General features: G+C 44.2%; 1 protein-coding gene across 1 annotated transcript; it reads left to right on the forward strand.

Annotated features, from left to right (window-relative positions):
- Positions 1 to 8,411: 8,411 nt before the first annotated feature.
- Positions 8,412 to 17,314, forward strand: LOC104988331 (pregnancy-associated glycoprotein 1-like). Its single transcript, XM_010839612.1, has 9 exons — positions 8,412 to 8,464; positions 9,540 to 9,690; positions 10,805 to 10,919; positions 11,015 to 11,133; positions 12,332 to 12,525; positions 13,479 to 13,589; positions 15,124 to 15,265; positions 15,353 to 15,451; positions 17,165 to 17,314. Exons 1-9 carry the CDS (start codon positions 8,412 to 8,414, stop codon positions 17,312 to 17,314), a joined length of 1,134 nt encoding a protein of 377 aa, XP_010837914.1.
- Positions 17,315 to 23,035: the final 5,721 nt, after the last annotated feature.

Raw genomic sequence — 23,035 nt, forward strand, 5'->3', positions numbered from 1 at the left:
ACATGTATCCATTCTTTCCTAGATTCTTTTCCCATACAGGATATTATAGACTATTGAGCAGAATTCCTGTGCTGTACAGTAGGTCTTTGTTGATTATCTATCAAATAAAATAGTATACATATATTAATCTCAAACTCTCTATTTATCCCTATCACACCTTTCCACATTGGTAACTATTGTTTTGATGGAGGGAAGTGTCTAGGCACTTTTTGGATGAGGTTCTGTGCTTGTGAGAGTGCAGTGGCCAGAGAAAGCAAGCCTGAGAGAGAGACTCATTTGAGATGATGCTAAATGTTGAGAAGGACTGGGCCATGCAAAAAGCTGTGAGAAAAACATTCTAAATGTGGAAAGTAGCCCCTGCTAAGGATCAACGTAACCAAGTTTAATGAATGGCTACCGTTCCACTGCCAGTCTTCCTTCCATGCTTGGAACTTGGCCTACAGGTCAACCACCATGACCTCATCCCATGCTTCACTTGTGAGTTAGCAGCAATGAGCCATGTCAGCCTTCCCAAGAAGGGAGAACCTGGGGCTATCATGAGGCTGAATATGCTCTGGACTCAGGGACATGTCCACAAACTGGTTATCACCAAGAGCATCAGGTGCCAGGGGGACCACCAATCCCTCTGGCTATCTCCATGTACTTGTTCTCAGGAGTAGAAATGCCAAGGAACTGAGAGAGCAAAGAAACAAGTAATGACTCTTGTTTCATCTTGCCCCATGTGATTCCCACTACCCTTTGACCACACTGCTCTCTGCCCGAAAACTCTTTCCTCTTTTGCTTTCTCAAAGGTGGCTTGTGATTACATAAGCACCTGACTGTGAAGCCTGGAGGCTGGAACTCAACTCACAATCAGCTGGGGCCCAGAGATATCCAGCCTTGTCCTGAATTTCTGTCCTTTTTCTCCAACCAGATTCATAAAGCAAAGTCTCTAAAAAACATAAGGGTGATTGTAATTCTCTCAAGGCCTTTGACTCTCCAAGGTCTATTTGGAGCATCAAAGAGGATACACATCCCCTGCATCCAGGCTAGTCTCAGACCTTAGCCTCCCTCAGCCAGGCATTCCCTGAGGAAACATAAAACACTTATCTAAGTTGCCAGAAGGCTGAGAAGAGAATGCTTCTCACTGTGAATGCAGGTTCGTGTTATCCAGTCACCCATGGGTCTGTGTTGTCTGAATGAGGATTGGGAGTTCTGGGGATTCTGAGTTGGGAGAAAGTGAGTCACCAGCTGCACAACTGCCTCCTGGGGTCACTACAGCTGGGGCTCCCCCACTGTGCCTGGAACCCAAAGAAAGAGCCTGCAGTATTGCTTTCCGGTTACTACAATAAGGCAGGTCTGCTAATAAAATCAGAACCAGAGTTGAGGGGCAATGGGAAAGGAACTTCCACTCTAGTGCCTGCATAAATCTGAGAGCTGCCCAGCAGTGGATGCAACTGTGCTTTGTCTCATCTTTCCCTTCCTAGACGTCTCCTGGTCTGAGAACCAGAGTTCCTGGGTCCCAAGTCTTCACTAACTTACCTGAAGCTTTAGAGTGAGTCATACACCCCAGGGAGAAGGGAATGGCACCACACTTCTGTTCTCTTGCCTGGAAAATCCCATGGATGGAGAAGCCTGGTAGGCTGCAGTCCATGCGGTCACTAAGAGTCAGACATGACTGAGTGACTTCACTTTCACTTTTCACTTTCATGCATTAGAGAAAGAAATGGAAACCCACTCCAGTGTTCTTGCCTGGAGAATCCCAGGGACTGGGGAGCATGGTGGGCTGCCATCTATGGAGTCACACAGTGTTGGACATGACTGAAGTGACTTAGCAGCAGCAGCAGCAGCATAAACCCCAGGGTTCAGTTTCCCAACTCTTGGATGAGGGAGAATGGACTTGCTCCAAAACACTTGTTCCAGACTGAAGCTCAGTGCCAGTCAGTGGACAAGAGGCTCAGAGGTGGGTGTTACTGAGGATGCTGAGGCTGCCTCTGGTGGGCAGGGGGCTGTAACTGTCTGGTGATGTTCATGGGTCCTGGGCTCAGGACTGGGAGTGGTAGACCACTTGGCACACAGCTGCTGTGACACTGAAGACCTTAGAGGTCTTGCCCACTGGAACATACCATCATTTGGGTTCTGTGGGGGTGAGATTGGGTACTTAAAAGTCAGAAGTTACCCATAGGGAAGTTTGTAGATTCCTCAGCAGAAACCCAAATTAGGCTGATCAATCATCTCTGCTAAAAAACTCAGGGAACTAGATATACCAGGACTCTTAGACAAATTTTGCAGTATTTTAAATACTATTTAAAGTAGGTCATCTTTTGGATGACCTGCTATTTGCTCTCTGGCTTGGGATGATACCCACAGTTAGAGTGGAATCAAAGGGCTCTGGGGGAGGCTGCCCTGTGACTCATAGGAGTGAGTACAGCTCTCTCCCCTTCATAAATGGAGCAGGAATTCCAGCAGGAAGGACATGACCTCCAAGTTTAGAGGAAGACTCAGGTAGATCTGACCCTCAGGTAGGCACTATTCTTTTCCCAGTGCTTCTTCCTTCCCTCCTACGTCCTGTGCAAGCTGCCCACCTCCTGGTTCCTGGGTTCTGAATTCGTCCTCCCTTCTCTTGCAAATATCCATGCAGTCCCACTTGTGGCTTCCTCTCTACCCAGGCCCAATCCCTCACCTGCAGATGGCACTAAAGAAGGGAAAACCAAGGACGAGTCTGCCCAGTTCATTCTTTCTAAAAATGTCCACATTCCTTCTGCTTCCAGACCCTGTCCTGAATCATCAAGATCTACAGCTAGATGACTCAGCTTAGCAGGGTAATGGAGATGTAGATGGTGGGGGGCGGTAAGGTTGTCAGGTGTGGGGACAGTTTTCAGATGACAAGAGATGAGTTGGAGTAAGGAGCATGTTGTCCTCCAACCATTCATTCATTGGGGACCTGCCTGAATCTGCTATCTTGGGCTTCTCAGAGTATCTCTAAGACAGAAATTTCAAAATGGACTTTCTATAAACTTCTTAGTACAAAATGATTTCAAACATAACAAATATAATAAAGAAGAGTGTCATAAACCCTATATTTTATCAATTGGCATTAATAACTACAAAACTAACCTCTTAGTCCCACAGGTTGTCATGGACCAGAGACTATGCAACATCAAGGTGATGACCAATTGATTTGCTGGTGAAGACATTCTTGACTTGCATCAGTCTTTCTCTTCTTGCTATCTTCTCACATATGTTCATTGAAGGGAAGGAGGAAGAGGTAGAATAAGAGAACAAATAGGGAGAGGCTAATCCCATCATGAGGGACCACCATCAAAACCACAAGTCAGCCTGGGTACCTCTGAAACGCCCTACTTTCTAATACCATCACATTGGGAGTCAAGGGTGGACACAATTCAATCCATAGCAACTACGCAGATCTATTTTTAAATCAGGACAGACACTCATTTCATTCTCTCTTTTACTTCTTATTCATTTTTCATTAAGTATTTTAGGGATGAGATGAACATTTCACAAAATGTACATAATGAGTATTTGGGTAAAATAATGGGATGGCATCTGGTCCCATCACTTCATGGGAAATAGATGGGGAAACAGTGGAAACAGTGTCCGACTTTATTTGTGGGACTTCAAAATCACTGCAGATGGTGATTGTAGCCATGAAATTAAAAGACGCTTACTCCTTGGAAGAAAAATTATGACCAACCTAGATAGCATATTGAAAAGCAGACACATTACTTTGCCAACAAAGGTCCATCTAGTCAAGGCTATGGTTTTTCCAGTGGTCATGTATGGATGTGAGAGTTGGTCTGTGAAGAAAGCTGAGCGCCGAAGAATTGATGCTTTTGAACTGTGGTGTTGGAGAAGACTCTTGAGAGTCCCTTGGATTGCAGGGAGATCCAACCAGTCCATTCTAAAGGAGATCAGCCCTGGGTGTTCTTTGGAAGGAATAATGCTAAAGCTGAAACTCCAGTACTTTGGCCATCTCATGCAAAGAGTTGACTCATTGGGAAATACTCTGATGCTGGGAGGGATTGGGGGCAGGAGGAAAAGGGGACAACAGAGGATGAAATGGCTGGATGGCACCACTGACTTGATGGACGTGAGTTTGAGTGGACTCCGGGAGTTGGTGATGGACGGGGAGGCCTGGCGTGCTGTGATTCATGGGGTTGCAAAGTCAGACACAACTGAGTGGCTGATCTGAACTGAACTGAATGGGATGTTAAAAAAATGCTCTTTGTTCCCAATAAAATTAACATTTAATATCCAGTCCATGTGCAAATTTCCCTTATTCTCAAAAAACAGATGTCTTTTCACAGTTTATTGAGAGAATGTAGTCATATGTTGCACTTGGTTGTTCTCCTTTAAGATGAAATAACTGTTCCTCTCCCAATTTCAATGCCATTTATTTGTTCAGAAACTGGGAGGAAGCAGGGTGGTTTGTCTTACAGATGTCCCACTATTGAGTTTAGAGCAGGAGTCCACAATACCAGCACAGTGGGTCAGGACCAGTGGTCCTTGGTCTATTAGAACCAGACCTCCACAGCAGGAGGTGAGCTGCAGGCCAGTGAGTGAGCTTCATCTATATTATAGCTGCTCCCCATCACCCTCTCATCACCCCCAGAAGGGACAGTCTAGCTTGTTTCCCTGGAACCATTTATAGTTACATAACCTATGCTTAATAGAAGCAAAAATAGCATAAATATTGATGATTATTTTCCTTTCTCAGTGCTCAGAATGGTGAGTTGGTGCCCTAGCAACCTATCACAGTGACAAATTAGATGTTGCCTATTAACATTTGGACACATTCGGCCAACTTAAAATTAAATATTAAAAAACTAAGATCATGGGATCCAGCCCCATCCTTCATGGAAAATAGAAGGAGAAAATGTGGAAGCAGTGACAGATTTTTCATCTTAGCCTCTAAAACCACTGCTGATGGTGACTGCAGCCATGAAATGAGAAAGCGTTTGCTTCTTGGCAGGAAAGCTATGAGAAACATAAACAATGTGTTGAGAAGCAGAAACATCATTCTCCCCAACAAACTGGTAGATGTTTGGCCTTTTCATTTGGATTCCTATACATTCTGTCCAGTCCCCATTGGTCTTTGAAGTCCCTCAGCTTTCTGGTCCTTCAAGATTCCCAAGATTATTTTGCACATTTCTTTACCCAGTCCTGAAATCAGACATCTCTAAGCATCCATGCATCATCTGATGGGAAATGTGTTTAGAAGCTACATGTTAGACCTCAAAATAGTCACTGTTATCAAGTTGTCATTGCCTGTAGGCTTACATGGGTCAGAGTAGGAAGGACACATTTTCCTTTAAAAAATAAAATAAAAAGGAATATAATTAGTTGGTACAAACCTATGATTTCAGTCCAAGACTTAAGACAGCAGGGTTTTAATGAAAGTTCTTCATGTTATTAGTGAACCTCTTTTTCTAGCCACTGAAAGGCTTACTTCAGAACATTAGTTTTAATTATTGTCTTGCTTTTCCTATTAACATATATATGATTCTGTCACAATAACAAGCAATATGAGGATCAATAATTTGTTGAATATAGTTTGAGATTTCTTTCCTTATTTCTTTTGATTTTCTTTGGTTTTGTTTTTGATGGGCAGTATTTTTGTTTTTCCTTAGAAGATATTCCACTCTGAATGTAGTCATAATTCTGAATTTTAAAGCCACTTAAGTAATGTGTTGTTATGGGCAGCTAGTCATCAACTTGATGCAATTAGATTTATCAGTCTTTGTTCTCAATTTGTTGAGTTCAGTTCAGTCCTTCAGTCGTGTCCATCTCTTTGCAATGCCATGGACTGCAGCATGCCAGGCTTCCCTATCCATCACCAACTCTCGAAGCTTACCCAAGCTCATGTCCACCGACTTGGTGATGCCATCCAATCATCTCATCCTGTCTTCCCCTTCTCTTCCTGCCTTAAATCTTTCCTAATACCAGGGTCTTTTCCAATGAGTCAGTTCTTCCCATCACGTGGGCAAATAATTGGAGCTTCAGCTTCAGCATCAGTCCTTCCAGTGAATATTCAGGACTGATTTTTTTTTTAGGATGGACTTGTTTTATCCCCTTGCAGTACAAGGGACTCTCAAGAGTCTTATCCAACGCCATAGTTTAAAGGGCATATATGTGTGTCATTTGTCAGGGATGTCATATTCCCCCGTTGGGATTTAGCCATGAAAACTGAATTTAAACAATGCGCAAAAATAAGTGTTATGACACAGTGTCCGATCTACACACATCTGGTGACTAGGAGAGGCTCCTGTTGTATTCAAAGGATAGTCAGTGATAGATCTCATGCAGGATTAGGCCCTGGGAATCCTGGATGAGTCATTAAACACCATTGTCTTTACTTGGCTGCCACATTTGTTTTGTCTTCTTTGATTGGGAAGACATTTCACAATTTTTTTTTTTTTGTATGTTTTGTGTGGCAGACAAAATTTTTCACGGGATAGACCCTATGGGGAAATTATATCAGAAGTATATCCATTTATTTTCAGCAGTTAAATTCGTTGGTTTGTTGTCCCCAGTGATCTTTCTTTATAAATAGAAAGGAAACACACATGTTCAGTATGCATCCAGTCTCTTTTTAAATCAACCGACATGAATCAAATTCCTCTCTGTCCCCACTGCACTGCCAACTTTAGGGGAGAAATAAAAACTTACAGAGACTGAAGGCTGATTCCAGCACATCACTGTGGAGTTTTCCAGCACATCACTGTGGAGTTTTCGTTCCCACAGTTCTTTGGGGAAAAAAATTAGTTGCTAACATTAAAGTCAGTAGATTGTACATAAATATCCAAACTTTTGATTCTCTTGAAAACATGGCCAACTGGGTTGCTTTCCAGCATGAGTGAAGTGGAGGAAAGGCTGCTCCCAGTGGTAAGGCCTGTGCTGCCCAGGGTCCAACATGGCAACCTAGTCCTAGTATCATATCTCCTGCCTCCTGGGGACATGAGTTTGTGAGAACTAGACTGCTAGCTCTCTTAAGATAAAGACCATTTTTGTCTTGATCAACTTTCACTTTGAAGCCTTTAACCCAGAACCAAGCACACAATTTTTCCTTGTACACTTGTTGGATGATATAAAATATCTTGTGGATGCATATGACATTTCTTCCAATACTGAAACCATGCAATTGAAATACTGCTCTGCCCTAAATCTTTGATGCAAACTGGCATCATAGGTGCCCCTGATGTCTGCCATTAGACCCACTAACTAAAACCAGTTGTATGTTCCTGGGCTGTCCCTGATGTCTTCACTTTGCCATTTGACAACTTATCCTCCTAGCAATCTCCTCTCCAATGAAGACAGCAATGCATTATCTCATGAAGTGGCTAGGATCAGATCAGATCAGTCGCTCAGTCATGTCCGACTCTCTTCGACCCCGAGAATCACAGCACACCAGGCCTCTCTGTCCATCACCAACTCCCAGAGTTCACTCAGACTCACGTCCATCGAGTCAGCAATGCCATCCAGCCATCTCATCCTCTGTCATCCTCTTCTCCTCCTGCCCCCAATCCCTCCCAGCATCAGAGTCTTTTCCAATGAGTCAACTCTTCGCATGAGGTGGCCAAAGTACTGGAGTTTCAGCTTTAGCATCATTCCTTCCAAAGAAATCCCAGGGCTGATCTCCTTCAGAATGGACTGGTTGGATCTCCTTGCAGTCCAAGGGACTCTCAAGAGTCTTCTCCAACACCACAGTTCAAAAGCATCAATTCTTCAGCACTCAGCCTTCTTCACAGTCCAACTCTCATATCCATACATGACCACTGGAAAAACCATAGCCTTGACTAGATGAACTTTCGTTGGCAAAGTAATGTCTCTGCTTTTGAATATGCTATCTAGGTTGGTCATAACTTTCCTTCCAAGGAGTAAGCGTCTTTTAATTTTACGGCTGCAGTCACCATCTGCAGTGATTTTGGAGCCCAGAAAAATAAAATCTGACACTGTTTCCACTGTTTCCCCATCTATCTCCCATGAAGTGGTGGGACCGGATGCCATGATCTTCCTTTTCTGAATGTTGAAGATGATATGAAAACAAGAATGTCAAGCATGGCCCTTGGAATCCATTTTCATGATGTTCTTAGCAGTTTTTTTTTTCTCCAAGTAGGCAAGGTTTTCCATCTTTGTACACGTCCATGCAGATCAGTTTGATTTTCCAGCTAAGCTTCAAGGAAGAGATTACAGTTCAGTTCTCCGTATTCTGAGAAGCTTCAAAGTCCACTCGCCAAGGACACTGATGGAGGTAAAGATTTTATTGAGACCTTTGTGTTTTTTTTCAGACCTATTAGTGGCCTAAAGGGCTAAACTAGGGCATGTCAAAGCATATATAACTAGGGGCTCCAGGTCACCACTACATGCTAAGAACCTGAACTTCCCTGAGTACTTGGATCCAGGAAAGAAGCATGAAGTGGCTTGTGCTCCTCGGCCTGGTAGCCTTCTCAGATTTCAGAGTCATGCAAGTATGGAGACGGTAAGCCACATCATATTCATTTCTGTGATTTTTCTTTTCATCTGATTATTCTATTCATCAGGCTTAGAAGGGAATGGAATATTTCCCTCACAATCTTAAAGTTCAACCCTTACTTATAGATAAGTACCTTGCTATAGGAACTGTGGGTCCCAGGGTCTTGGTGTAGATTTATATAGTTGCACAACTTTTGGTGTCCAGTCAAGTTATGACCTATTGAAATTGGAACTCCTTGCAAGTGTTCAGTGCACAGTCAGTGCAGATGTAGGTGTGGTCTTATGGAATAGCACTTTTCTACATTTTATTCAACATGCCCTCTTTGTTCCCTCTCTACTTCGGTGTGTATATGTCTATGTCTGCATCTCTGTATCACTCATTTATCTCTCCATCTCTTTGGAAGGCTCTGAGTGTATTTCTCTCTGTATTGTTTTCCTTTAATTTTTCATTTGACTCATCATTCCTTCTCGAGCCTCTACATTTCCTTAACTTGTTCCCTATCTCATGGATTCTTTTTTCAGCTATCTCTTTTTTTTCAACTTGGGAAAGATTGGGAGAGCTACTTATACACTGTTTTATATCTGACAAGCAGTGTGACCACAGCCAATTCACAAGCCTCTTGCATTTCCAATTTCTCCCTGGTAAAAGAGAACAGGAATCCCCCTTCTACTTCCTTCCCTGAGCTTCTATGAGAAGGATACAGTGGTATGGCAACAGCAGTGCTAGTGGCTGTCATTGTTGAGACTTCCTATTTATCAGGTACCTTATATCCATCACTTCACTTATCCCCAAGATGTCCTATTTGGAGGGTTTGAATCATTACATGCCACCATTTTACTGAGGGAAGACTGAGACCCCATATGGTCATATGGCTTACCAAACATTACAGAACAAAATCTTTATGCAAACCTATGTCTTTGCCATGGTATATGCATAAAATTCTGATAATAAGATGACTCATAAAAATGATTAGAAAATACACAGTGCCATTGCAGTGACAGTTATATCTTAACACTGACAGCTAATTGTAGCTTCTTTGTTTTCTTTGTCAAATGCTCAATGAAAGAATACCTCTAACAAAAGTGAAGACCATGAGAAAAACCCTCAGTGAAAAAAACATGCTGAGCAATTTCCTGAAGGAACATGCTTACAGAGTGTCCCAGATTTCTTCTCGTGGCTCAAATAGAACTATTCACCCCCTGAGGAACATCATGGATGTGAGTGTTTTGGGAGGATGATGCTCCACAGCGCCCCCTGGTGCTCTAGCCTAGCACTGGGGCTCATCTGGAGATGCCACATGGGATGTTGGGTCTGGGGCTCCTGCAGGAGGCAGAAACCCTGGGCAAAAGACGCCCAACCCAGAGGAGAAGGCACTATCATCCTCAACTCTTGGTCTTGGTGACTGGGCCCAGAAATTACCAGGTGGCAGGTAAACTTCCATTTCTGTGTCAAAGATGTGTCATTAGTTTGATGGAGATTGTTCCTTCTGAGGAGAAGGCAATGACGACCCACTACAGTGTTCTTAACCGGAGAATCCCAGGGATGGGGGAGCCTGGTGGGCTACTGTCTACGGGGTAGCACAGATTCGGACATGACTGAAGCAACTTAGCCGCAGCAGCAGTTCCTTCTGAACCAAGGGAGTCACTCAGTTACAGATGAAGAGTGAACCATCTCTGATCAAAAGGTAGAACCAACTGCAAAGCAATTGTGAATCCCCAGGCAGAGGAATTCAGTTTCCACAGATGCAAGAACCACAGCAGGAAAAAGTTATTGAACCCGTATTCTGTGTAAGGCCATAAGAATCTAACACTGGTTACTGTTCTTAGATTAGAAAAGGGGCTTATTTTGCCTTCAAGAATGTCCATGCCAGCCTGAGAGATAGGCAAAAAGTAAATACATGTCAAATGAAAGAGTCACCTGCGTGATGTTGATTGGATGTGGTCTGAGTTTGCAGGGAGTGGCTGGGGTTGATCAAGAAGGACCTCCTGGAGAAGGGGGTCCTAAGGCTGGGTTTGAAGAAACTACAGAGCTTTTCAAATGAAGGGACCAGGACTTCCATGGGTGTCCAGCTTCCTGGAGGTCCATTGGTTATGCCTCTGGGCTTCCGATGGAGGAAGTACCACTTCAACGCCTGGTCATAGAATCAATATCCTGCATACAATGCAGCACAGGAAAAAAAATATCAAATGCAAGCACCTCTGTGATCAAAGGCTGTGAGCTTCACAGTGGTTAGAAAGTGATCTCAAGAGATATTTGACACCCAGAGGGAGGCAGCAGTGTGGGAATAGAGGGCAGCCAGTTCTGCACTAATCCACTCCCTCCTCCCTGTAGATGCTCTACGAGGGTAACATCACCATTGGAACACCCCTTCAGGAATTTCAGTTTGTCTTTGACACAGGCTCATCTGACTTGTGGGTGCCCTCCATCTTTTGCCCCTGTTCAGTGAGTACAGACACCCCGTACCTGAACCATCTTTCACTTGCCCTGCCGCCCTGTTTTCCACCCTTGGCACCTGATGACACTCATCTCTTGTGTCTGCAGCTACACACGTTAGATTCAGACATCTTGAATCTTCCACCTTCTGGCCTACCCAGAAGACCTTCAGCATTACCTATGGATCTGGGAACATGAAGGGATTTCTTGCTTATGACACTGTTCGGGTAATGTGTAAACAGAAGCTGAGTCAGGACTGGCTATGGAGTGACCCCTGCTTGCAAAACAGATGCAGGACCATCTGGCAGGACCCTTCCTAGCCTAACTCCCATAGATACTGGCCATCTTACCCACAGGATCCTGTCCCTGGGGAGGCAGTGCCCATGGTAACACATGAGCAAACAGATTAGCTAACCCAGAGAGTGACTTGAGGTGTGGATTTGCAGCTCCTCTGACCATGAGCAGTTCAAGGTTCATTTTGCTGGAAGCGAAAAGAGGGGGGGAAAAGCACCTACTTTTATATTCACAGACTGTGCCAAGCACTTTCAGGTAATAATTGGTTTAATCCTGCAACAACCCCACACATCAGGTGGTCTGGTTGGCTCATGAGACATATGAGGAAACTGAGGTACAGACAGCAAGAGCCTTGCTGAGGTCACACATGTGGTAAATGGTGGAACTGGGCTGGCTTTTCAAGACTGAAGTTGCTGTGGGGTGTTTAGGGACAGGACAAAACTGATCAAGGGACCCTGTGGGCAGTCAAGGGCTTCAGGTATCCAGAGTTGGAAACTGGAGGCCAGATATGTCAGGGGGCCTGATAAATGAGTTCTAACTCTAGAGGGTCTTTGAGAGTCTAATAAAACCTATGGCCTGCCTCCCTAAAGTACTTGAGTAGTTCCCTCTCTCTCTTTCTCTCTCATACACACTCACACAAATACACACATATCCCCAAAAGGGAATTTCCAAGGCAGTAATTTCATAGATCCCTGCAAGCAAGACTGAGTTTTCAGCTTCTGTCTTCCTGGACAGATGCAGAATTCACAGTACCTTTCAGAGAATGCAGTACATTCCTGTCATTAGGTCATAGTGATGCCAAAGAGAAGGCTACCTTGCTCTCGACTCATTTTCTCCACAAGGGGGCACCAATGGGTCCTGGCCTGACTCTTGGTTGCCCCACCTGTACAGAAGCCACAAGGCCAATATGACTCACTCAGGTGGTGTTTTTCAGAGGGGCAGATGTTTTAAAATTCATAGCCTCTCTCAAATGGAAACCAAATTCTCTCCCAGCTTGGTCTAACCTTCTGAAGTCCATCAAAGACACAGCCCAGCCTCAATTCTTTTCTGAGGATTTTATGGCAATGCACCCCAGCCCAGTCCTAGCCCCTTTTCACATATCTGTAGTGAGAACACCCCTATTTCCCACAGACTGGGGACCTTGTAAGTACTGACCAGCCGTTCCCTCTAAGCTTGGCGGAATACGGGTTTGAGGGTATACCTTTTGATGGCATCTTGGGCTTGAACTACCCCAGACTATCCTTCTCTGGAGCCATCCCCATCTTTAACAACCTGAAGAATCAAGGTGCCATTTCTGAGCCTGTTTTTGCCTTCTACTTGAGCAAGTAAGTCTGAGATGGACAATCCCTTTCTCCATATTAGCTGTAAGATGCTTTCAGTTGCATGAAAAGTATAGAACACTTGATAAAGAAGTATCCTGAGAGAGAATCTAACCCAGGATAAATATAGCCCAAGGGCCATACCTGGCTTCACCACAGGCATTTATAAATAACGTTTTATTGGAACACAACCCTGCTCCTGGTCTCAAGACCAGTAACTTGGTATAGGGGGATGAGTGAGGAGGAAGGCTAATGGAAGGCAACAAGAAACATGTTGGAGGAAAAGGCAGTAGGATTTGCTGATGAACTTAATAAAGAAGGAAGGAGAAGGATGGTGGATATCTTTCCTTCCTCATTAGCATTTCACTGGGAGCCCAGGGCCAGCTACCCAATTTTCAGAAGCCAGTGAAAATTAAAGTGTGGGACACAAAAAAAACATGTGGGACCCCTTGTTCAAGAAATATTAGGCATTTCAAGACAGGGAGAGCAGAGGTGGGTCCCTTCTGAGTGTGGGGCCCTTTGAACAGTAGAGGTCACAGGCCAGTAGAGGTCACAGGCCAGTGCAGCCAACTCTGGGTGACCTGAACCCACACCCTTAGAACTCCCAGGCTTTGATTTTCCTGAAAAATGACAAGCTGGACAAGGGAAAAGCCATTATGCTTCAGCACTGTGTCCTCTGAGTGTATCTGAGCACTCAGGTCACAAAAGGTCCATGGCATCTTAAGAAGATAGAATGGGTGGAGCCCAGCCAGGTGACTCAGCTTCTAACCTCTTCTGTGCCACTCACAGCCAGTAACCTACCTTGGTCTGGATCTCAATGGCTCCTAGACTCAATTTCTGCATCTGTACATGGGGACCTTATTAGGACCTTGATGGGTGGACCAGCACAGTTCTCAGACAGTGCTGTTGTTACTGTCCTCCAAGGATCCCCCCACCACCTCTTCTCTATACACATGCAGGGTGAAAGGTAGTGTGGTGATGTTTGGTGGGGTGGATAAATCCTACTACCAGGGAGTGCTCGACTGGGTACCATTGATTGAAATGGGCGACTGGAGTGTATACATGGACAGGTAAGCCTCTCCCTCTGAGGGTCAGCCCAAGTGATGCTCCCGCTACTGTACATGGACACAGGCAGACACACACAAATGCATTCTCAGACACACAGTCACACAGACATATACAGCACCTTCAACGACAGAGACAGACACACAGACACATGGAAACACACAAGCAGACACATATAAACATACACAGAGACACATAAAAACATGCATAGCTAGTCAGAGACACACAAGCACACACAGAGACACATACAAACACATATACAAACAAACACACAAGCACATAGATTGCACACAACTCATGGGTTCATAATTACCCCAGGCCTTCTGACCAGGGCTCTGACCAGGGTCCTAAAAGGGTCTGGAGTGGTCTGTGCAGCTGGGAGAGGGCTGCACCCACTGCCCTGCGAGGCTTGGAGCATGATTAGAGGACTCTACAGTGTGGTGTACAGAGGATTAGCGAGAATTTCTCCAGCCTGAACATAGTTATAAGATGACCAACTGTCCAGGACTACTTGGGACCAAGGAAGTTCTCAGTACAGATAAATATGAATTTTAAAATATGGAAAGTCCTGAGCAAATGGGTAGAACTGGTCTCCTAAGGGAGCAACTACTCAGCACTGTAGAGAGATTTGCTGAAGTCTTAAGACATGAAAGCAACTAATAAAAAAGACACCCCACATACCTGGACACACAGTGGGGCAGAGGCTATAACAGAGAATCAGGAAGGTGGGATCCAGAGTGACCTGAGGACAAGAGGCATAACTGATAGGATTCTGTGTGATACCCTCAGACAAAAGGTAACCTGTCCTTTGGGGTTTCTGTGGGCTAGTCATGTATTTCCTGGCCAGGGTCTCAGGGTCTGAGCTGGTTGTAGGAGCAGTGCTTGGAGACACCCTCTCCCAGAGGCGCCCCTCTCTCCCCCTACTATGAGAATCTGCTGCCCCTGAGCATCTCCATGTTCACTCTGTTATTGACCCGTTATTTGTTCCCCACCAGATACAGCTCTCTGGATGTTTCTCGTTCATTATTTTCATGGTCTTCATTCACTCACTAAACAGACAAGCATTGTGCATCCACTGTGCACCACGCACTTTAGGGAGGCAATGAGAATAAAACTTGCCCTCACATCTAAGAAGGTAGCTGCACAGGAAATGGGACACACACATAGTGAATTGTGACTTTGGCACATGCTAGACATGAGGAAGGGTCTACAGAGACTGTCAAGAAAATAGACTGATAAACACCAGGGGAAAGACTTCCCTGAAACCATGACAGTTAAGCTGGAATCTGGAAGATGAGAAGAAATTTGTTAGTCAAAGGGGAGGGGGCTCCTCTAGGAAGGAAGACCAGCTTGTGTCAAGGTGCAGAAGAGCCTGGTGTATTCAAGTACTGCATTCAAGGATGTCAAGGAAGGTGCCGTATCAGGAGCAAAGGAAAAGAGGGCAAGAGACAAAGGGCTGTTTAGGAGACAGTCGGGAAGAGAGCAGCTCTGGGGAGACTCAGAGTGACGTTGATGCCTGCTTTTTCCATTGTCTCTCAGCATTTCCATGAAAAGAAAGGTTATTGCTTGTTCTGGTGGCTGCAAGGCCCTTGTGGACATCGGGATATCACTGATCCTTGGCCCAAGAAGACTTTTCAATAACATACAGAAGCTCATCGGCGCCATGCCACGGAGTTCCAAGGTGAAGGATCATGCCCCAGGGTCACTCCCAGGCTCCACACACAAGAAGGATCTCCAGGGCCAACCTCTCTCCTTCTCTCTCTAACAGCAGTACATTTCATGTTTTGCCATCAATATCCTGCCCTCTATTATCTTCACCATCAGTGGTATCAATTACCCAGTCCCAGCTCAAGCCTACATCCTCAAGGTGAGGGGAGAAGACTGAGGGGTGGTTCTCAAATAGGAACTTGAAATAACCCTTGGCCTGCTGCTGGGAGAAGGCTGCCCTCTGCAAGCCATGTCACATGATTGCAGATGCTGCTGAGCCCTGTGGCTGGGCCAGTGCCTGCAAGAAAAAAAAAAAAAAACCACTTGAGAGTAAAGGGCTGTCTGGGACACTGATCATCCTGAAATAAATGTGGAGACACCACGCCATGCTGGCATGGTGGGAGTCACAAGGAGAGGGGAACACTCAGGTCCTCAGTGTTCAAAGAGCTTCAGTTCAATCTAAACCCTCAAATGGATGAACACAGAAAGTCAGCTCTAGCAGTTCCTGAAATAGGCCATTTGATAAGGAGAATGGCTGGGGACACTCCCAGTGTGATCTCCCACCATAGGAATTAACAGTCTCCCTTCCCTCTTGCAGTTTTCCTGGTTTGGATGATAAATTACGTTGTCAGCCTGGTTCTCGGCTGCATCTTCCCCTTGCTCTGGCCAAGTGCCCTCTTTGTGATTTGGGGTACCGACCCCTCTGTGGGGATGTTGGATACTAAGGTGAATTAAGAGTGCACAGTGACTGCTCAGCCCCGGCACAGGGTGGAGGTTTCATGTCAGCTCCCTGTGGGAGTTCGTAACAGGCTGATGGGCTCAAAGAAGACTTTGAGGAAGGGAGGGAATTTCAGGAATTGTAAAATCACAAACTCATTGAGCCATATGGAAGGTTGCTTGGTTCTAGGCAAACTTCACTGGATTCTATGCAAATGGCATCCCAAGGTGCTCTGAAATGAGGGACTTACTAGTGGTGATGAGGGCTACGGACTGACCGATGGGGATGGGGAACCAGAGTATGTTACCAAACCAAGCCTGGAGTAGCCAAAGAGGGTGAGTGCGGCCTGAAGGAGGCTTCCCAGAGTTCCTAAGTTAAGTCTTCAAGAATGTGCTATGGGCACTGCTCTATTTAAGATGGATAACCAGCAACGAGTTACTGTGTAGCACAGGGAACTCTGCTCAATTATATGACAGCCTGGATGGGAGGGGTATTTTGGGGACCAGGATTCATGCATATGTATGGGTGATTCCCTTTACTGTCCCCCTGAAACTCAGAATATTTTTAATCAGCTATACTCCAATACAAAATAAAGGTTTTTTTCTTTTTCTTTTTAATAAAGTACTGATTATGGGGACGCAGGAGGCAAACAGGCATTCTCTGCAGAGAAAACAAGCATCAGGAGTCAGAAGGAAGGAAACAGGGAGTGAGGAGAACTATGGACACTCTTATTCTTTTCTAAAGATTTTATTGAAGTGTGGCTAATCTTCAGTGTTGCGTTAAGTTTTGCTGCACAGCAAAGTGACTCAGTTATAAACATAAAAATTATATATTATTTTTCTTATTCTTTTTCATGTGGTTTATCACTGAATATTGAATATATTTCCTTATGCTCTACAGTAGGACTTAGCTGTTTATCACTCCTCTGTATCCACAACTCCCAGTCCTCCCCTCCCCCATACCCTTCCTCATGGAAACTACATGTCTTGGCCCTTTTTGGTTGTGGATGAACTCTCATATCCCCTGCTCCTGAGAAAATCCCCTCATACTTACCAAAACAGGGAAATAAAACCAAGAATTGTGCTGGGTCTGGATATTTGTGGGAGTCCCACATAAGAACTCAGGCTGACTGGTGTGTGTCTCTGACTCCCCCAGGATTCTAGAGGCCACCTCTATACCACCTTTAAAGAGAACACAGTGAGGACATCTACAGAGACCTGGACCCTGGGTGACGTCTTCCTGAGGCAGTATTTCTCAGTCTTTGATGGAGGAAATGACAGGATTGGCCTGGCACGGGCAGTGTAAATGCTTGGAGTGGTTCAGGAATCAGTAAGGCTGCTCTGAGCAAACACTCACTTACACTCACAAAGAGCAAGTGGCCTTGAGAGGGCTTTCTGGGTTCCTGAGTCTGGAAAAAATATGAATTAATCTCCCACCTGGGGAGAAGGAAATCTTTTGTTTAGAGATTATGGCTGCCTTCCCCAAGGCTAAATATTGATTCAAGCCAAATGACATCTATTTCTGAACCATGACACAGAACTCTGACTGAGCTGATGCTTCTGTTTTCTGGGCTCCCAAAAGAGCTACTGATTACTGGCTCAGATTACTCACTTCCTCAGCCTTACCAGTTAGCCTTTCCTTATCAACTACTTCTCCCCTGAAATCACACTGCAAGGAAAGTCATAAAGGCTTTTGGTCTCTTGTCAGTTTCCCACATCTCCAGCACAGCAAGAAGTAGCTGTGATGGCTACTTGTCATAGCAACAACTATGGGAACCTGTACAGTCCAATCTCAGCCTGTTAAATGAATCTGTCCCCATTTGGCCCCTCATGTTTAAATTACCTACAGTTGCCTTAGAAGCCTTCCTGTGTTTGCTGTTTAATGGTGAAATATGTGTGGGCCTCATCTTGTTTTCTTTCCCAAGCATAATTCTGACCATGCAATTAAGTAACCAGACATTTAGTCATCTAACTACCCACAGGAATTGACAAAAGCAAACCACCCATCATGCATTTCTTGCTTGCCCCAAAACACGATTTAAGTGATCTTCTGAAACAATGTGATACATTGACATGTACACTCCAGAAGGGACACTTTTTCTCTGGATTTGTTTTCCATCTAGTGTAGAATGTCTACCATAAGCCTGGTCGTCCAGCAGCTGGTCACCTAATTTTTGCAGACTCAGCCCACTCCATATTCCTTCCACATCCCTCAGTGAAATCTAGAGAACAAACTCAGTCAAAGTTCTCACTCCTGCAGAAAACAGTTTTTAGTTTTTAGTTTTTTTTTTTTTTTTTTTAAGAAAACAATGTTTGTTAATACATTCAAAATCGTGTGTTCCTTGACTTGGATTCAAGGAACTGCACCAGAGGATGGGAAGCCTCCCCTTCCACCTAAATCTTTCAGCACTCCCACCAGGGCCACAGGATTGACTGGATCCCGAGGCTTCTTCCCGCACCCTTATGTCCTCTGTACATCAGTTCAGTTCAGTCTGTCAGTCATGTCCAATTCTTTGCTGTATCATGGGGTGCAGCACGCCACGTTTTCCTGTTCATCACCAACTCCTGGAGCTTGCTCAAACTTATGTTCATCAAGTTGATGATGCCACCCAACAATTTCATTTTCTGTCTTCCCCTTTCCCTCCTGCCTTTAATCTTTCCCTTCATCAGGGTCTTTTCTAATGAGTCAGTTCTTCCCATCAGGTGGCCAAAGTATTGGAGGTTCATCTTCAGCATTGGTCCTTCCAATGAATATTCAGGACTGGTTTCCTTTAGGATGGACTTGTTGGATATCCTTACAGTCCAAGGGACTCTCAAGAGTCTTGTCCAACACCACAGTTCAAAAGCATCAATTCTTTGCTGCTCAGCTTTCTTTATGGTCCAACTCTCACATCCACTCACGACTTCTGGTAAAACCATAGCTTTGACTCTACAGACCTTTGCTGGTAAAGTAATGTCTCTGCTTTTTAGTATGCTGTCAGGTTTTTCATAGCTTTTCTTCCAAGGAGCTACAGTCTTTTTTTTCACTGTAGTCACTATCTGCAGTAATTTTGGAGCCCAGGGAAATAAAGTCTGTCACTGTTTTCATTGTTTCTCCAGGTATTTCCCATGCAGTGATGGAACTGAATTCCATGATCTTTGTTTTTTGATCCCTACATACCACATCAAGACGATCCCCAAGAAAAAGAAATGCAAAAGGCAAAATGGTTGTCTGAGGAGGACTTACAAATAACTTAGAAAAGAAGAGAAGCAAAAAGCAAAGGAGAAAAGAAAGACATACCCATCTGAATGCAGAGTTCCAAAGAATAGCAAGAATACATTAAAATTAAAAAAAAAAAAGCCTTCCTAAATTATCATTGCAAAGAAATAGAGGAAAACATAAGAATGGTAAAGACCAGAGATCTCTTCGAGGCAATTATAGATAGGGAGGGAATGTTTCAGGCAAAGATGGGCACAATAAAAGAGAGAAATGGTATGGACCTAACAGAAGCAGAATATATTAAGAATAGGTTGAAAGAATACATAGAAGAACTGCACAAAAACGATAGTAATGACCCAGATAACCACGATGGTGTGATCACTCACCTAGAGTTAGACATCCTGAAATGCGAAGTCAAATGGGCCTTCAGATGCATCACTATGAGCAAAGCTAGTGGAGGTGATGGCATTGCAGTAGGGCTATATAAGATTCTAAAAGATGATGCTGTTAAAGTGCTGCACTCAATATGCCAGCAAATTTGGAAAACTCAGCAGTGGCCACAGGAAAGGACAGGTCGTTTTCATTGCAATTCCCAAGAAAGGTGATTTCAAAGGATGTTCGACTACCACACAGTTGCACTCATCACACATGCTACCAAAGTAATCTTCCCAAGCAAGTCTTCAACAGTACATGAACTATGAAATTCCGTATGTTCAAGCTGGAGTTACAAAAGGCAGTGGTACCAGAGATCAAACTGCCAATATTTGTTAGATGATAGAAAAAGCAAGAGAATTCTAGAAAAACACCTACTTCTGCTTTATTGACCATGGAAAAGCCTTTGACTGTGTGGATCACAACAAACTGTATAAAACTTACAGAGATGGGAATAACAGACCATCTTATCTGCCTTCTGAGAAATCTGTACGCAGGTCAAGAAGCAACAGTTAGACCTGAACATGGAACAACAGACAGGAAAGGAGTAGGTAAAGGCTGTATACTGTCACCTCACTTATTTAAATTATATGCAGAGTACCTCATGCCAAAAATGCTCAGCTGGATGAAGCACAAGCTGGAATCAAGATTGCTGTGTGTAATATCAATAACCTCAGTGCTGAAGACACTACCCTCATGGCATAAACTGAACAGGAAATAAAGAGCCTCTTCATGAAAGTGAAAGAGGAGAGCGAAACATCTGGCTTAAACTCCACTGAAGATCATGGCATTTGGTCCCATCAACTCATGGCAAATAGATGGGGAAACAATGGAAACAGTGAGAGACTTTATTTTGGGGGGCTCCAAAATCACTGCAGATAATGACTTCAGCCATGAAATTAAAAGATGCTAGCTCATTTGAAGAAAAGCTATGACAAATCTATACATTAAAAAAAAAAAAACAGAGACATTACTTTGCTGAAAATTTCAATATAATCAAAGCTATGATTTTTCCAGTTGTCATGTATGGATGTGAGAGTTGGACCATAAAGAATGATGAATGATGAAGAATTAATGGCTTTGAACTGTGGTGTTGGACAAGACTCTTGAGAGTCCATTCGAGTGCAAGGAAATCAAACCAGTCAATCCTGAAGGAAATCAATCCTGACTGTTCATTGGAAGGACCGATGCTGAAATTGAACCTCCAATATTTTGGCCACCTGACATGAAGAACTGACTCGTTAGAAAAGACCCTGTTACTGGGAAAGATTGAAGGTAGGAGGAGAAAAGGATGACAGAGGATGAGATGGTTGGATGGCATCACCAACTCGATGGACATGAGTTTGCCCAAACTCCAGGAGTTGGTGAAGAACAGCCAGCCCTGGCGTGCTGCAGTCCATGGGGTTGCGAAGAGTCAGACATGACTGAGAGACTGAACTGAACTGAACACACCACATAGCAAATACTATTTGTAATTGGCATGTTTCTCCAGCAAGACTGGGGCTCCCTAAGGCCCCAACACTTATCCCCAGTCAAGTTTGCACCTATGCACAGAAGTCAGTGCCTAGCATTCACAAGGCATTCAGTGAGTTCTGATTGCAGGGGGACCTCCATTTTGGTAGACATAGAGGAGCAAAGGACACATTTATCCTCCTGTCTCAAACAACTCCAAAGTATAAAAGACTAATGAAAGAGCATTGTTTTACATCAAACATCTGACAGCAGAGAATGGATTCCTGAGGGGGGGAGCAAGAAAAGTGAGTTCTACAATTGCCTCAACTCTAGAATTAGTTTCCAACACATACATGGAAGGGATATCTAGGCAGAGACAAACAGTCTCCCCAAGAAGAGAGATTTGTGACTCTATATAGTTAGTGCCAGGAGCCAGCGTGAGGAACTCCGCCCGTGACAAAGGTCATGAGGAAGGAGGCTCGGCATATGCAAAGGCGGGATCAAGCCTCAGGAGTCCCCCTGAATATTCTCTAGCATCTACCCCAAAAACCAGAGTCTGCCTACTTTACTGCTTTGTGTTCTCACCTCTGACTTTAAGGGAGCTGTCCCCCACCACCATCTTGCTCTCTCTGAAAAGGAGTTAACTTACAGCTCCAGTTAATAAAGTTCCTGGACATAATAGGAATGTTTAAATCCAAACCCCTCAGATGGCTCTCTAACTTGCCTGACAAGTTTACCTGGACTTCTACAGCTATGCATACGATTGTTTACAGTCTCCCAGCTGGAAGAGGCATGGGAAGCTTAAGATATTGAAATAGCTTAGAGCCTCTTGGAGAGTTAGAAACTGTCAGAATAAAACTAGTAGAAGATTTCATTGATGAGCCAATGCTTGCTGCCAAGTTTTCACATCCCCTGTATTGTATCCTTGAATGTGTATTAATAAATATAGTTGATATGTAGAAAAAATAAGTAGTGACCTTGGTGCTATCAACTTTAGATCCTTTAGGTAATAAATTCTTTCCTTTGTTGTAAATCCACTGCACCTCTGCCCTATAGGAATGCAACTTTATCTAACACCTTAGGAGGATGGCGCCAAAGTTTAAAATCATTACTCTTAGAGAAAATAAGTCTTACAGTTGACAAACCTTTGTCAGAGTCATAAAATGTTAATAGACCTTCTGGCCAGAACATGATGTAAATCACCTAAACCATTTGTATATGATAAGTTTGCAGAAAAGAAACCCTGGTTTCGATAAGAATCAAAGACTGCTGACTTTGCATGATTTCACACCCCCTATTATCCTCTATGTGCAACTTATGGTATAAAAGCCCCTGTTGAAGATAAAGCTACGGGTCTTGCTCACTGAAGCTTGGCCTCCCCGTGTCATTCTTTCTCTCAACCTCTGGCTGAGTCTCCATCTGGACTGCAGAGGCCCGCCAAGCTTACTAATTTTGCCGGGGCTTCTAAGATCCGACTGGGGAGGCCTCAGTGTCTCCTCTCCCAAGGGAGAATGGAAGGACGCCTGTGGCCTACGTAAGTGGTGCAAACTACTTGGTTTGAAGTTTTATTGGTTTTCCACGTAAACCAAGCTACTCAGCCTCTTTTCTCCACTGAATTTTCCTGCTGAGCTATCCTCATTCTATTACTCTTTATATCTCTAATTAATATTTAGTTAAAGCTATTGTATCCAGTTTGCCGAAGCCGTCTCCCCTTCGAATTCCCTGGATCAGCCAGGGCTGGACCCTGACAAGTTAGAGTTCACAGGAGAGAGCTACATACAGAGAACTGTGGGAAGGTACAGGTGGCACCCCTCCAGTTTTAAGCAGAGAGTTGACAGTACTGGTCAGAATTATAGGGAACAATCCTTGAGTCTCAAATTGCACCAAGTCTAATTATGTCCCCACCCACCAGCGTGGAAATTACTCATAATTCCCGTGAGATCA

The sequence above is a fragment of the Bison bison genome, unplaced genomic scaffold (assembly GCF_000754665.1).
Source record: "Bison bison bison isolate TAMUID 2011002044 unplaced genomic scaffold, Bison_UMD1.0 scf7180017864124, whole genome shotgun sequence".
Taxonomy (NCBI): domain Eukaryota; kingdom Metazoa; phylum Chordata; class Mammalia; order Artiodactyla; family Bovidae; genus Bison; species Bison bison.